Below are 13,725 nucleotides of genomic sequence, written 5' to 3' on the forward strand. Positions count from 1 at the left end.
CCACCGCCTCTGCTTTCTTTTGAAGGTGTCCGGGGGCAAGACTGATCTTTTCTCCCAATTTCCCCAGGGATAAAAACACAGCATTGCCAGCTCGGGGGCTGGCTGAGGGCAGGGCTCCAGGGAAGCTGCTGTAGGCTGCAGGCTGGGCCGGAAACCAGCAGGCTGTCTAGCTGTTACCATGACAGTCTCCTGTTCTCTACAAACAGAGGCCTGTTGGGATTCCAGAATTGGAGAGCCGGGCACAATGAAGACTCTCCTACTGTTGGTGGGGCTGCTGCTGACCTGTGAGAATGGACGGGTTCTGGGAGACAAGGCGGTCTCAGACGCAGAGCTCCAGGGTAAGTGGAGCAGGGGTTCCCCTCGGCCACACTTCCTCACTGTCAGGGCCCCAAGTGGTAAAGACCGTTTTCTCCTGTGCATCAGGTCTGCTTGGCTCGGGCCGGCCTCTCCGGAGCCTCGTCTCTCCAAGCTGCCTGGCCTAGGTTCTTTGTGGTCAGGTGACTCCTAGACGTTTTTCAGGTGTATCTTAAGTGCTCAGAAAGCACTGGATGCTGCTGTATTCCTTTTGGGCTGTTCCCTCACCAGTCCGCTTGTCTTGTGCTCCCACCTTGTCCACAAAGGTCTATGAAGCCTGGATCATTTGCGCCTTGTGAGTTTCCATTTCTGAGTTTCCATGGCACCTGCTGTATGTATCTGATACCAGTCCACCTAGAAACTCAGTGCTCCATATCCAGGAAGGGAGAAATGTCCTCCTTCAGAGCCCAGCCGGGGGTCCCCTCCTCCGCCAGGCCTTTCCTGAAACCTGTCCTCCCTCCTCCCCACCCTTGTCCTGCAAGCTGACTGCTTCTCTGCAGGCAGTAGTTGAAAACTCAGACTTTGAGATCGGACTTGGGTATGCGTCTGATACCTCTGTGACTCCCTAGCTGTATAACCTGGGGTAGGTATCTGACCTCACTGTGCTTCCTTTTCCTCATGTATGCAGTGGGCACGACGCCAGCACAGAGAGTATTAAATAAAAGGCGCGTGAGGTGGCCGAACTCAGTGTCCGGCCCAGGATAACCGCCAGAAAAGCCTTAGCTGTTACTCCTTCTGCTCTTCGGGACACTGTCTCATTGCCTTTGTCACGCGGTGTTGTGTCTTGATCGCAGTCTCCTCGCAGAACGGTGCCATTCGTTCATGTTTGTGTCCCCCATCACCTGGAACCGTGGAATAAAGTTCAGACGTGCGGCTAAGCCGAATTCCAGAAACACTTGTATCCAAGATAATATTTTACCTTTTGGTGCTTAAACAGTCACACTTCTGGGATTTTTTGTTTTCCTTGAAAGTTTTCTTCTGCAGCTGGGCAGGCTGGTTCTCTAGAGCCGCAGGGGCGTCGTGGCGTGGTGCTGCTTGCTGTCCCTCCTCTGGGGTGTGCCCGCTCCAGCGGGCTGTGTTCCTGGTGTAGTCGCTACGCCCTGGGATGGGAACCCGTGTCAGGGCAAAGCTGGGGCCCGAAGGCTGCCTGCCAGGGTGGGCACTGCCAGCCGCGGCAGCTCCTACACCCAGCTGGCCTTCCCGACCCTTCCAGCTGGCTCTAGGGTTACATGCCCCATCGCCTCCGCAGTCTCGTCCTCTCTCCTCCCTCTACCTCCCGACCCTTCTCTTGCAGAAATGTCCACCGAGGGGAGTAAGTACATTAACAAGGAAATTAAAAACGCCCTCAAGGGCGTGAAACAGATAAAGACTCTGATAGAACAGACAAACGAAGAGCGCAAATCCCTGCTCAGCAACTTAGAAGAAGCCAAGAAGAGGAAAGAGGTGAGGACAGCCAGGTGACCGCACCCTCCCCCTTGGCTCGCCCCTGCTAGAGAGGAGGGGTGGCCCGGGCTCCTGTGGGGGCCCTGCTGGGTTGCCAGGGTGACCCTCAGCCCTTCCAGGCCGGTGTCAGCTGATGCTGGGGCTGCAGTTAATAAATAGGGAGAGTTTCTTTGCTTTTGAAAGCTTCAAGGGGTGAGATCTTGGATCTGTTTTTTGTTTTTTGTTTTTTGTTTTTTTTTTTTTTTTTTTTTTTACCAGCCTGGCACAGGGCCTGATGATGCCAGGATTCACTTCAATAGATTTTTCTAAACCCTGACTATGCAAGCTCCAAGGTAGGCTTTGGATAAGGTCTGTCCCAGGTCAGGAGGGGGATGGGGCCCTGCCGGCAGGAAGCTTACCTAGTAGGGACAATACCTTTGGGGTTAAGGCAGGCACACAGCCGTATTGCCCCCTCGGCTTTCTAGAGTTCTGACTATTTCATGAAGAGACACCTAAGTCCAATAGTGAAAATAGCGGGTCTAGACTGTGCTTAATGACTCAACAAAACTAAAACACCACAATGCAATAAACAACTTATTTTAAAAATCAATAGTCTCCTTAAGTGTACCCTAAAAACCTACTCCCATTGCCTCCCTCCCCCTAATGAACGAAATGCTAAGACGGGGTCACCTGCTACCTTCATGACCCATAATGCATAGTAAAGCATTTACAAAAATTTTTTTTAATGTTTATTTATTTTTGAGAGAGAGACAGAGCATGAGTGGGGGAGGAGCAGAGAGAGAGGGAGACACAGAATCCGAAGCAGGCTCCAGGCTCTGAGCTGTCAGCACAGAGCCCGACGCAGGGCTCAAACCCATGAACTGTGAGATCATGACCTGAGTTGAAATCGGATGCTTAAGCGACTGAGCCACCCAGAGCCCCCATAGTAAAGCATTTTAAAGGCTCTGAGGGGTCACCTGGGTGGCACAGTCTGTTAAGCATCTGACTCGATTTTGGCTCAGGTCATGATCTCACAGTTGTGAGCCCACATCAGGCTTAAGAGTCTCTCTCTCTCTCCCTCTGCCCCTCTCCCCTGCTCATGCGCTCTCTCCCTAGAAAATTTTTTTTTAACTTTTAAAAGCTAAAAAAAAAAAAAAAAAGGATAATAAAGAATAACTAAATACATAAAATAAAGGCTCTGAGAAGTTCTGCAGCGAAGAAGTTTGTGTAATTTCACTTAACCCTTTGTTTTCCAAATGGAATTGATCAGAGCATCCTTTTTTCTCCCCCTGATAGCTTTTAGCACAATTCCGTGGAAGCTGCTTCAGGAAATGCTGGCCTGGAGGCAGCTCTTTCTTTTGACACTTCGTGCCCTTCCTTGGCCTCAGTGGTTTTTTTCTCACCATTTTATGAGAATCCTCAAGTAGCTCATGTAGAGGTGGCAGGCAAGTCTTGTTCTGGAGTTTTTGTGGTCATGATCACAGTTGGATATTCTACCATCCAGATTCTGTGATAAAAGCACATCAAGTTCAAGAAAAGACTACATTACTTATTTTTTATTTTATTTTTTTACATTTATCTGTTTTTGAGAGACAGAGACAGAGCGTGATCAGGGGAGGGGTAGAGAGAGAGACACGCACACACAGAATCTGAAGCAGGCTCCAGGCTCTGAGGCATCAGCACAGAGCCCGACGAGGGGCTCAAACCCACAAACTGTGAGATCATGACCTGAGCTGAAGTTGGACGCTCAACCATCTGAGCCACCCAGGCGCCCCAAGACTACATTGCTTCTTAGTTCTTCAGTATGTGAACGGGAAAGAGAGGAAGTGGGCAGGGCAGTTGATGGTTGTGAGTTGGCTTGGTAAGAGGTATGGTGGCCTTCCAGCAGCAGCAGGGTACCAGGGGTGCAGGGGACCTGGAACAGAGGAGGGATCTCTTGGAAGTCCGTGTCTTCCTGGTCAGCTCTTCACAGTGTAGATTTGCTTTGCGGTGTGGATGGTCTACTTCATTCTTCTTGGAAGTGTTAATACATTCATTTGTTGAGACTTTAATATAGAAAAGTGGAAGAGGAAAAGTTTTCCGTAACCCTCTTACCTGAGGACTGTTAACATGTGATTCGTTTTTTACTACATTTTCCCCTTTATATTCTTTTGACAGCCGCTATACTCAAAATCACGGTTTGTTAACATGGAAAAGTGCTTGTTACGCTATTTAAAACTTAACTACGAACACCCCTGCCAAACTACTTGTCCAGCCTCTGGGTGGACCACAATTTGCTTCACTGGCCTTCTAGTTTTAAGCATCCGGATTGATTCCAGTATTTTTTTTCTGCCATAAATGAATACTGTAACAAATATCTTCATGCATAGGGATTTTCCCTTTATGGCAGGAATTCTTTGGGATGGATTCTTATAGAATTATTGGACCAAGTGACATGGATGTACGAGAGAGTTTTGGTAGTTGTTGTGACTTTAACTTTTAATTAAGAAAAAAAATTTTTAAGGCTATTTACTTTGAGGAAGAGAGAGAGAGAGAGAGCAATCAGGGGAGGGGTAGAGAGAGAGAATCCCAGCACAGAGCCCAATGCAGGGCTCGAACTCACCATCTGTGAGATCATGACCTGACCTGAAACCAAGAGTCTGATGCTTAACTGATTGAGCCACCTTAATTTTTTTCTTAATGTTTATTTATATTTGAAAGAGAAAGAGAGAGCAGGGGAGGAGCAGAGACAAACAGAGATAGAATCTGAAACAGGCTTCAGGCTCTGAGCTGTCAGCACAGAGCCCAAGGCAGGGCTCATACTCACAAGCTGTGAGATCATGACCTGAGTGGAAGTCGGACGCTTAACTAACTGAGCCACCCAGACGTCCAGTGACTTTGATCAAGAAAGCTTGCTTATTCTCATTGCATGCCAGGGACTGTGGCTGCAATAGACAAATAAGATTCAGGACATCGGTGGAAGCTTTGGAAGACAACATTTAAACCCCAAAAGTGGAGAAGAGAAAATTAGGTATAAGGGAGCGGTAAATCCTGGGGTCGAGACTAAGTGCAGTATCAGAGGAAGGGGTTATCCACATGGGTTCTAGTGGCTGGACAAAACTGTAAGGAAGAGTGGGGTCTTGAAGTTGGGAAGGTATTTAGAGCTGGGTGGGGAGGGAAATCCAGGCGAGTGAGGGACATCGGAGCCAGAGGAGGAAATAAGCACGCTGTGTGGCCAGCCCTGGAAAGACCCGCCTGAGCGGTGGAGGGCCAGGCATCGCCGTGCGCCCTTGGAAAGCGTGAAGCCTGTGGTTTCCGCGTGGCTAACCTGGCCTCGTGTCCCCCTGTAGGATGCCCTAAGTGATACCAAGGACTCTGAAATGAAGCTGAAGGCGTCCCAGGGGGTGTGCAATGACACCATGATGGCCCTCTGGGAGGAGTGTAAGCCGTGCCTGAAACAGACCTGCATGAAGTTCTATGCTCGCGTCTGCAGAAGCGGCTCGGGCCTGGTTGGCCAACAGGTGAAAGGGGACGTGCCGCTGAGGACAGCTAGGCTCTGGGGGGCGGGGGGAGGTGTGGAGAACTGAGTGAAATATGCTTCTATGCTCCTACACCCAGTTCCGACGCGTGGGGGGTGTTCCTCACCCCAAGCAATTCCCCCACAGCAGCCTACGATTCAGCTCCATTCTGACACTGTCCACCTGGGAGGCAGCATTAGATCCCACAGGGTAAGGGCTCAGGCCCACAGGACCGTCCTCCCCACCCCCTAGCTTCAGCCGCCCATCCCAAGCCTGGCTTGTCACCTGTGCTTCTATCCGACTGGCTACAGAGTGGAGGTTCCCACTCCTTGGGTTCCCCTCCTTGGGTTCAATTAATTTGCCAGAGCAGCTCACAGCTCAGAGACACAGTTGACTTACTAGGTTATTGGTTTCTGATAAAAGGATATAACTCAGAAAAACCAGAAGAGATGCATAGGGCAATGTGTGGGGAAAGGGTGGGGAGCTAACACGCCCTCTGAGAGGGCGCCCCTCTCCAGTGTTTTCACATGTACACCGACCCAGAGGCTCCTCAAGCCCATCCTTTTGGGATTTTTATGGAATCTTCCTTCCGTGGTCATGATTGATAAAATCATTGGCCATTGCGGATGGATTCAACCTCCAGACCCTCCCCGCTCCCCACTCCCCCCCTCCCCGACATCAGGAGGTGGGATTAAAACTTCCACCTTCTAATTGTTCTCACCCGGTATGCTCCTCTGGCCACCAGCCCCCATCCTTAGGTGCTTTCCAAAAGCCGCCTCATTAACATAACAAAAGACCTTTATTGCTCTCGTGGAAGGAAATTCTAAGGGCTTTAGGAACCCCACGAAGACCAAATATACATTTCTTACTATAAATCACAACATCACAGCTTCCTTTCACAAGTCCTGATGCAACTAATCAGTCCGGGCTGGCGGCACTGGGGCCCCCGGAGCGCCCATCATCAGTTGCTATGAGTGCACAAATGTGAAGTCATGGACCGCACATGTGCCAAGTATTGGCCATCTGTTAGAAGGTTCTTCTCTAGAAATTATTAGCTGGGTAATGTAACAGCTTCGTGGTACAGCAGATCCTTGTGCCTGCTTAGGCAGAAGGAGTTAAGAACTTTGGCACATGAATATTGATCTCATCCTCCCCTGAGGGCCTCGCCTGGTTGGAGCTCATGAACTGAAGGCTGTCAGTTGGCCCTTGGCTGAGCAGGGATGTGGGATCCTTCGTGGTCAAAGAAGAGACTAGTCTCAGGTGACGGGGGTCTGTGCATCTCGTGGCCTCAGAGGCCTTCCTAAATTCTTCCCCATTGGGCAGGTAGAATGGAAGGGCATTGGCCCCCCAGTTGGGGGGCCAGGTAGCCAGTCCCAGCAGGATCTTTGGTCACGTGCTATGATTGAGGAGACCCAAGGGCAGTGAGGGGTCAGGATCGGCTCTTCTCAACACGCAGGAGGCCAGGAAGAGGCTGGGACCTTAGCAACCTTCTCCTAACTTGCCCATTTTGCCTGTTACAGCTTGAGGAGTTCCTGAACCAGAGTTCTCCCTTCTACTTCTGGATTAATGGCGACCGCATCGACTCCCTGCTGGAGAACGACCGGCAGCAGACCCACGCCCTGGATGTCATGCAGGACAGCTTCAACCGGGCATCCAGAATTATGGACGAGCTTTTCCAGGACAGATTCTTCACCCGTGAGCCCCAGGATACTTACCACTACTCACCCTTCAGCTCATTACAGAGGAGGCCTTTCTTCTTCAATCCCAAGTCCCGCTTCGCCCGGAACGTAATGCCTTTCCCTGCATTCCAACCCTTGAACTTCCACGACATGTTTCAACCCTTCTTCGACATGATACACCAGGCTCAACAGGCCATGGACATCAACCTCCAGAGAATTCCCTACCACTTTCCGATGGAATTCACAGAAGGTGAAAAAATGTCTCATTCTTCCTAAGGGATGGGAACTAGCAGGTTATTGAGAAGCTCAGTAGAGTCTAAGAACATTGCTGGCGGCCTGGCGTGTGTCGTCTCTATTTCCCCCAGCAACTCCATGAATGGTATTATCCCCATTTAAGGAGGAGAAAATTATGACAGTAAAGGAGTGTGTCCAAGTATTCACAGCCGGAAAAGTATGACCTGGTCAAACTTAGCCCTGCCAGACTTGGAACCTTGTTTTTTCCAAGTTTACCATGCCCCTCCCAGCAACTGGTGGTCATGACATTGATTAGTCCATTCGAGAGAACCAGACAGCCTTTCTCTCGGGAACGCAGGTGGCTTTATGTGGATGCCATGCATATATTGGTGGCCAATTATATAATGAGTCCATATTACAGTTTAGAAAACCGTTCATGGCTATAACCTTGGGGCCTTGGTAGAGAATGAGCATGCAGTGAATATTTTTTCAGGGAATGAAGTCTAATATGGACATGAAAAGTCAATATATTTAGAACTGATTTCCTTCGTTGAACTAACAGACATAGTTGGCCAACACCATCTCCTAAATGCTGCAGTGTGTTGGCTTGAAATGGTCTGGAAATACAGAAGGACCTTGAATTGAACAGCATCTACTGCATATCCGCATGGGGGGAGCCCTGTGTTATAAGGCGGCTCAAAGGAGGATCCCATTCCTGCCTTCAAGGGGCTTGCTGACTGGCTAGGGGGAGAGAAACGAGCCAGATGAAATGCAAAGCAAAAATGGGTTCTGATGCCAAAGAGAGGCCCATGGAGCTAACGGCAGTGTGGCGGCGGGAGGGTCTCATCCCCCAGAGACGGTGGGAGGCGAGGCCCTGGGAGCCAGCTCCTGGTCCTTCTGTGGGGATCCCCGATCAGTCTGCAGGCAGATGACTACTTTCCAACCTGCATCTCAGGGGGGCAAACGGGAGCGTGGAAGGATCAGTGAGGTCTGGGTGGCCCATCACTATATTGCTCTGTGTGGGCCATCAGCATGACTCCCCCTTCCCTCCTGTGTCTCCAGAAGACAACCAAGACCGTATGGTGTGCAAGGAGATCCGTCACAACTCCACGGGGTGCCTGAGGATGAAGGACCAGTGTGACAAGTGCCAGGAGATCTTGTCAGTGGGTGAGTCGGGGAGCCCTGGGTCCCTGGTCCCTCACTGGGGCTCCCTTTATGGGGTCAGACACATGGGACTTGAAATTCCACTCTGCTGCCTTCTGGCTGTGGCACTGGGGACGGTCCTCGGCCCTGCTCCACCTGGGCCCCTCATCTGTAGACACGGGTTAAGATGGAGGGCTGTCCCTGAAATCGGGAGACAGCATTCTTTGATTTCTCCAGTTATCTTCTTCCCCAGGGCCCAGCCTGGTAGACCTCCTCATTTTCCCCTGCAGATGATGGAACTTTAGAGAATACGTATTCTGGTTAGCAAACACTTACCGTATGTTCTGCTGGCACCACTATAAACACTTGGCAAACATTTACTCACTTCCTCAGAATGATCCTGAGTTAGGTACAGTTATTGTCCCTGTCTTAACAGAGGTGAAAGCGCGTAGTCACAGGATGGTTGAGTAACTTCTTAAGATTATAGGACACCCTTATGTTGGAGAGCTAGGCGTTTGGGACGTGTTTTTAACCAGTGTTTGGTGTTCTGTCCCCAGAACACATGGGTCACCGGTAGTGGTTGGTCCCGAAGCAAAGGAAATATAATTGACCCTTGAACAACGAGGGGGTAAAAGGAGGCGATAACGTAAGCTGTCTATTAACACGTAGTTCATATTCAACGTGTCTTATGTACTGTATTCTTCAAGTAAGCTAGAAAAAAAGAGATTAAGAAAATCATAAAGAAGAGGGGGTGTCCGGTGGCCATGATCTCACAGTCATAAGATCGAGCCCTGCCTCAGGCTCTGTCTGAGCGAGGAGCCCACTTCGGATTCTCTGTCTTCCTCCGTCTCTGCCCCTCCCCCACTCCCTCCCGCACTCTTGCTTTCTCTCTTACGAAAGAAAGAAAGAAAGAAAGAAAGAAAGAAAGAAAGAAAGAAGAAAGGAGGAAAGAAAGAAAGAAAGAAAAGAAAGAAAATCATAAAGAAGAGAAAAACGACATCACATTACTGCCTGGTATAGAATCCACACTGTGGACACATTTGAGGGTCGACTGTACTTCCCTTCAGCTGTTGCCCTCAGTTTTGTTAGATCTGCTCATTGACTAGTTTCTTGTTACTTTGAGTAACAGCTGTCAAAGCATCTAGAATGGTTCCTGGCACACAATAGTCTGTGCTCAGAAAGAGTTAATTGTTCCCCTTGTACATTGCAGATCAATCTTGTGGCTTTGTTCTTAATACGTTTGGGTTTGCCAGGGCAAGCCTTCAGAGTCTAGTTAAATATTCCTAGCCTCACTCCTATAATTTTAGAAGCCACTGCGAAATAAATACAAGTGCTGTGAGAGGCTGATGTATGAAGTGTAGATGAACACTCAACCAAGCCTCCCGGGCTTTTCCCATAAAATATCGTAGTTAGAGTTGCAGAAATTACATAGTACTTTGCCACAAGAAAATCCTGTTTAGGGCCAGAAGAAGAGACGCACAGATGCCAGGGCTCAAATTGGCACCCCTACCACTGATATTGTTTTTTTTTTTTCAAGTTGATTTATTTATTTTGAAAGAGAGAGAGAGAGTGAGCATGAGGGTGGGGCGAGGGGCAGAGAGAATCCCAAGCAGGCTGCACGATGTCAGCGCACAGCTCGACTCGGAGCTCGAACCCACGACTGTGAAATCATGTCCTGAGCCAAAATCAGGAGTTGGACGCTCAACCGTCTGAGCCACCCAGACGCCCCCGACCCAGCACTGAGGTTAATGGTCACTGGTCGCAGCTTACCTAAACTGCCTTCTCTTCTGCATTGAGAAAGAGTCACCACCTCTTACTGAAGGTGCTTGAACCAAATGAGCACGCACTGCCCGAACACTCTAGACCAGGGTGTCTCAACTTTGGCACTCCTGACAATCCACACCAAATGATTTTTTGTCGTGTGGCACTGTCCTGTGCCCTGTGGGCTGTTTAGCAGCACCCCTGGCCTCTCCCCAGTGGGCACCAGTTGCCTCCCTTCCCCACCAGTCCTGACAACCAAAACTATTTTCAGACCTTGCCAAATATCCTCTGGGGGTTAGCAGAGTCCCCAGTTGAGATCCACTGCTCCAGACAGTCTGGGTTCTCAATGGCTTTCCTTATTTTTTAATTCTTCTCTGGTGAAAGAGTTAAGATTATTCATTGTATTGTCTTTTCAACCTTGCTTTTATTTCTTGCCCCACCTAACATTTTTGAAGTTGCAATACCTATGGTAATCACTTATATTAAATGCAGTGTGCAAAGATCTGTCTTCCCCAAGTCAGGGGATGCACCCTCCTTAGGAGAGTTTTGAAAAAATTAGGGAAAGAAAATCAGTAGTTTGTAAAGAGATAGTGGGTAGTTGCCAGCTCTTCTCAATCTGAAACCTGCAGTGAGTATTCAAGGACCAAGATGGGCAAGCCGGGACCCCCAGCCACCAGGCTGCTGTGCTTCGTGCCCCGAGGACCCTGGCCAGCTCTTTTGCCTCTTTTGACTGTTGGCACCGGATTTCCAGCTCTGCAGATATGCTCCAAAGACAGGCTTGGAGAATTTTCCAGAACCATAGACTCAGAGTAGGAAGGGCCTACTCTGAGTAGCCCATGAATCATTCATTCTATGACTTTTAGGCAATTGATTTACTTCTGCGGGCCTCAGTTTCATCGCTGGTAATACTTAAAGGCAGAATAGATGTGATTATCGGAGACAGGGGCTGTCTAAAGCACTTATGTCGTGTCTGGTACCGAGTAGGTCCCCACAAAGGGTAGCCGTAAGTAACCCCTCCCTCGCTCCGGAAATGATCCATCCGGGGACGAGGGCAGCAAGAGCAGGTCCGGGTCTGAGCACAGAGACTGAGATCAGTGCTTCTCAAAGTGTGGTCCACACTGCTTGTCACCAGTCTTCCAAGGAGATAAGGGTCTTGCACCCAAAGGTAAATCAATGATGTCTCTAAGGACCCTGTTTAGTTCAGGTGACATTGTTTTCCAGAGCAAGACTTCATCGATGAAGGAAGCTGCGTGCTGGTTTACATTCCGGGGTGAGCCCTGTTAACGTTGCAGACTGACAACACGTGGTTTGTGGCTTGGGACTTAACAGTAGCCCTGCTTTCGGTCCTGGCTCCGAGGACAGATTTCCATTCATGTTTTTATCCTTTTTTAGCTTTCCCTTTACATTTCTGCCTTTTTTTCCCCCCCCATCTCTGGGCAGACTGTTCTGCCAGCAACCCCTCTCAGGTGCTGCTGCGGCAGGAACTTAACAACTCCCTGCAGATGGCAGAGAAGTTCACCAAGCTGTACGACGAGCTGCTTCGGTCCTACCAGGAGAAGATGTTCAACACGTCCTCTCTGCTGAAGCAGCTGAACGAGCAGTTTAGCTGGGTGTCCCAGCTGGCTAACCTCACTCAGAGTGAAGACCCATTCTATCTCCAGGTCACTACGGTGAGTCATGTGCTGGCCGCGCACCGAAGCTCGGGGGCCCGGGACACGGTCCGGAGGCGATGGGAACCTTCCCTGGGAGTAAATGGGATGAAGGTATTAAAGGCAGCCCTTATGCTTTGGATCGAGCATTTGTCACATGGCAGGAAACATAAGAGCTTTTATGCACATGGTTGCACGGAAGCCTCATGACCCCGTGAGGTGTAGACCGTCGTGACCCCATTTTACGGTTGAGGAAAGTGAGAGAGACTCAACAGCGCGCCCAAGGTTTAATAACCGGTAGGTGACTCGCCTGGGCGTTTGAACTCGTGTGCTTGGCCAGAAAGCCTGTGCTCTTTCCACGCAGCTGCCTTGCTATGTTGGATGCCTCATGAACTGGGGCCTTATTCTCTACCAGGGATAGACAGCTTGTCTCTAGTGCTGGGAACCTTTTTTTTTTTGTTTTTCTTTCCCGGATTCCTTTTCTGCCACTGGCCCAGCCAGTGGCTGCCCAAAGAAAACATGGTGGCTTAGGACCCATTTGTCTCCGTGGGGCTCTCCACAGGCAGGTCATTTGCACACAATGTTTGTACCTACAGACAAGTGTCTCTGAACTCGGGCATTTCTGTTCATGGAGTTGTCCAGATGTCAAAATCAGTCAAAAGCAAAAGGGGTCCACTGTCTAGATTTCTGCCTGGCTTTTGTTGCAGAATGAGTCCATCTGGACCAGTTTTTCAGTCCTCCTCTTACCTTTCTTCCTTCTAGGTGAGCTCCCAGACTGCTGACTCCAACGTTCCCTCTGGCTTCACTAAGGTGGTTGTGAAGCTCTTTGATTCCGACCCCATCGCTGTGATGGTCCCAGAGGAAGTCTCCAGGAACAATCCTAAATTTATGGAGACTGTGGCAGAGAAGGCCCTTCAGGAATACCGTCAAAAGAACGGGTGAGTATGCAGGCCTTACCTGTCATCCTTCCGGGCCCAGCAGGTCCGCAGGAGCCAGAAACGGGGCAGCATAGCCAGCCTGGGAATGATGGCACCAGTAGGCAGAGCCCAGGGACGAAGGCAGAAAAATCAGTGGACATTTTAGTTTTCCTTTGAAGAATGTTCTTTCTTTGTCGATGAGAAGTTGAGTATTGGTTGCTGCCTGTCAGTGAATATCGAGCCCTCACCTTCCATTTTCCTTCATTTTATTTTCAGGGAGAAATGAGATGTGAACATTGCCTCTCCAAACATGGGGGTGTCTGAGTTCAGTTGCCCCCAAGATGAGCGATAGGCCCCTAGAGAGAGCCCTGCACGTCACCAAGTGACCAGGCCTTGCCCTCCTGTCCCTTCACCCAGCCTTTCCTCCCTCTGGACTCCACGCTGTAATGCCTGCGTTCGCTGATCATGGGAAGAAGTCCCACGTGCCACTAACTCAATAAAACCGCCAGTAATCAGAATGCTCTGGGGTGTCCTCCTTTTATGCTGTTTTTTTCTATCTCCCACACGCCTGCATTTTGATATTGAAAAAAAAAGAAGTAGAAAAGAAAAAGCAGTAGCAAAGATGGTATAAGGAATACCATATAATTGAGAATAAGTGGAGCGTGACAAAGTTAAACCGAAGGATTCCTGCTTTTAGGAGGAGAGAAATGTGTTCGAACAGCCAAGTGAAATAAATTTCTGAAAAGTGGATCTTGGCCATTCCATTATAAAACCGTTGATGTATTCTGATTCTGGGGGGGGGGGGGCGAGATCTGAAGGAATACCTTGAAAATCAGAGTGAAGGGAGGGTACTAATAAGGCATACTGGGTATTTTAATATACAACTGCTATTTTCCTAATGGAAACTGTAGTCCCCAAAAGACAAAACGGGGTGATTTCCTTTTCACTTGGAATTCCTGCGGCACGGCCTTCACCGTGACATTGTTGGTATGCTGTCAATCCATACAACGCTTACATCTGTCCCCTCCACCATGATTTCTCTTCCACTTGGGTTTTTTCTGATGGGGAG

General features: G+C 49.4%; 1 protein-coding gene across 1 annotated transcript; it reads left to right on the plus strand.

Moving 5' to 3' along the window:
- The first annotated feature begins 244 nt into the window (after window positions 1-244).
- CLU (clusterin) lies at window positions 245-12,681 on the plus strand. Its single transcript, XM_047092306.1, has 7 exons — window positions 245-338; window positions 1,649-1,797; window positions 5,106-5,276; window positions 6,794-7,202; window positions 8,249-8,353; window positions 11,531-11,760; window positions 12,502-12,681. The coding sequence occupies exons 1-7, from the start codon at window positions 245-247 to the stop codon at window positions 12,679-12,681; spliced, it is 1,338 nt and encodes a 445-aa protein (XP_046948262.1).
- Window positions 12,682-13,725: the final 1,044 nt, after the last annotated feature.

Source organism: Lynx rufus, unplaced genomic scaffold (genome assembly GCF_022079265.1).
Source record: "Lynx rufus isolate CCGP_SWC_20201006 ecotype Redwood Valley unplaced genomic scaffold, mLynRuf1.p SCAF_3, whole genome shotgun sequence".
In the NCBI taxonomy this organism is placed as follows: Eukaryota; Metazoa; Chordata; class Mammalia; order Carnivora; family Felidae; genus Lynx; species Lynx rufus.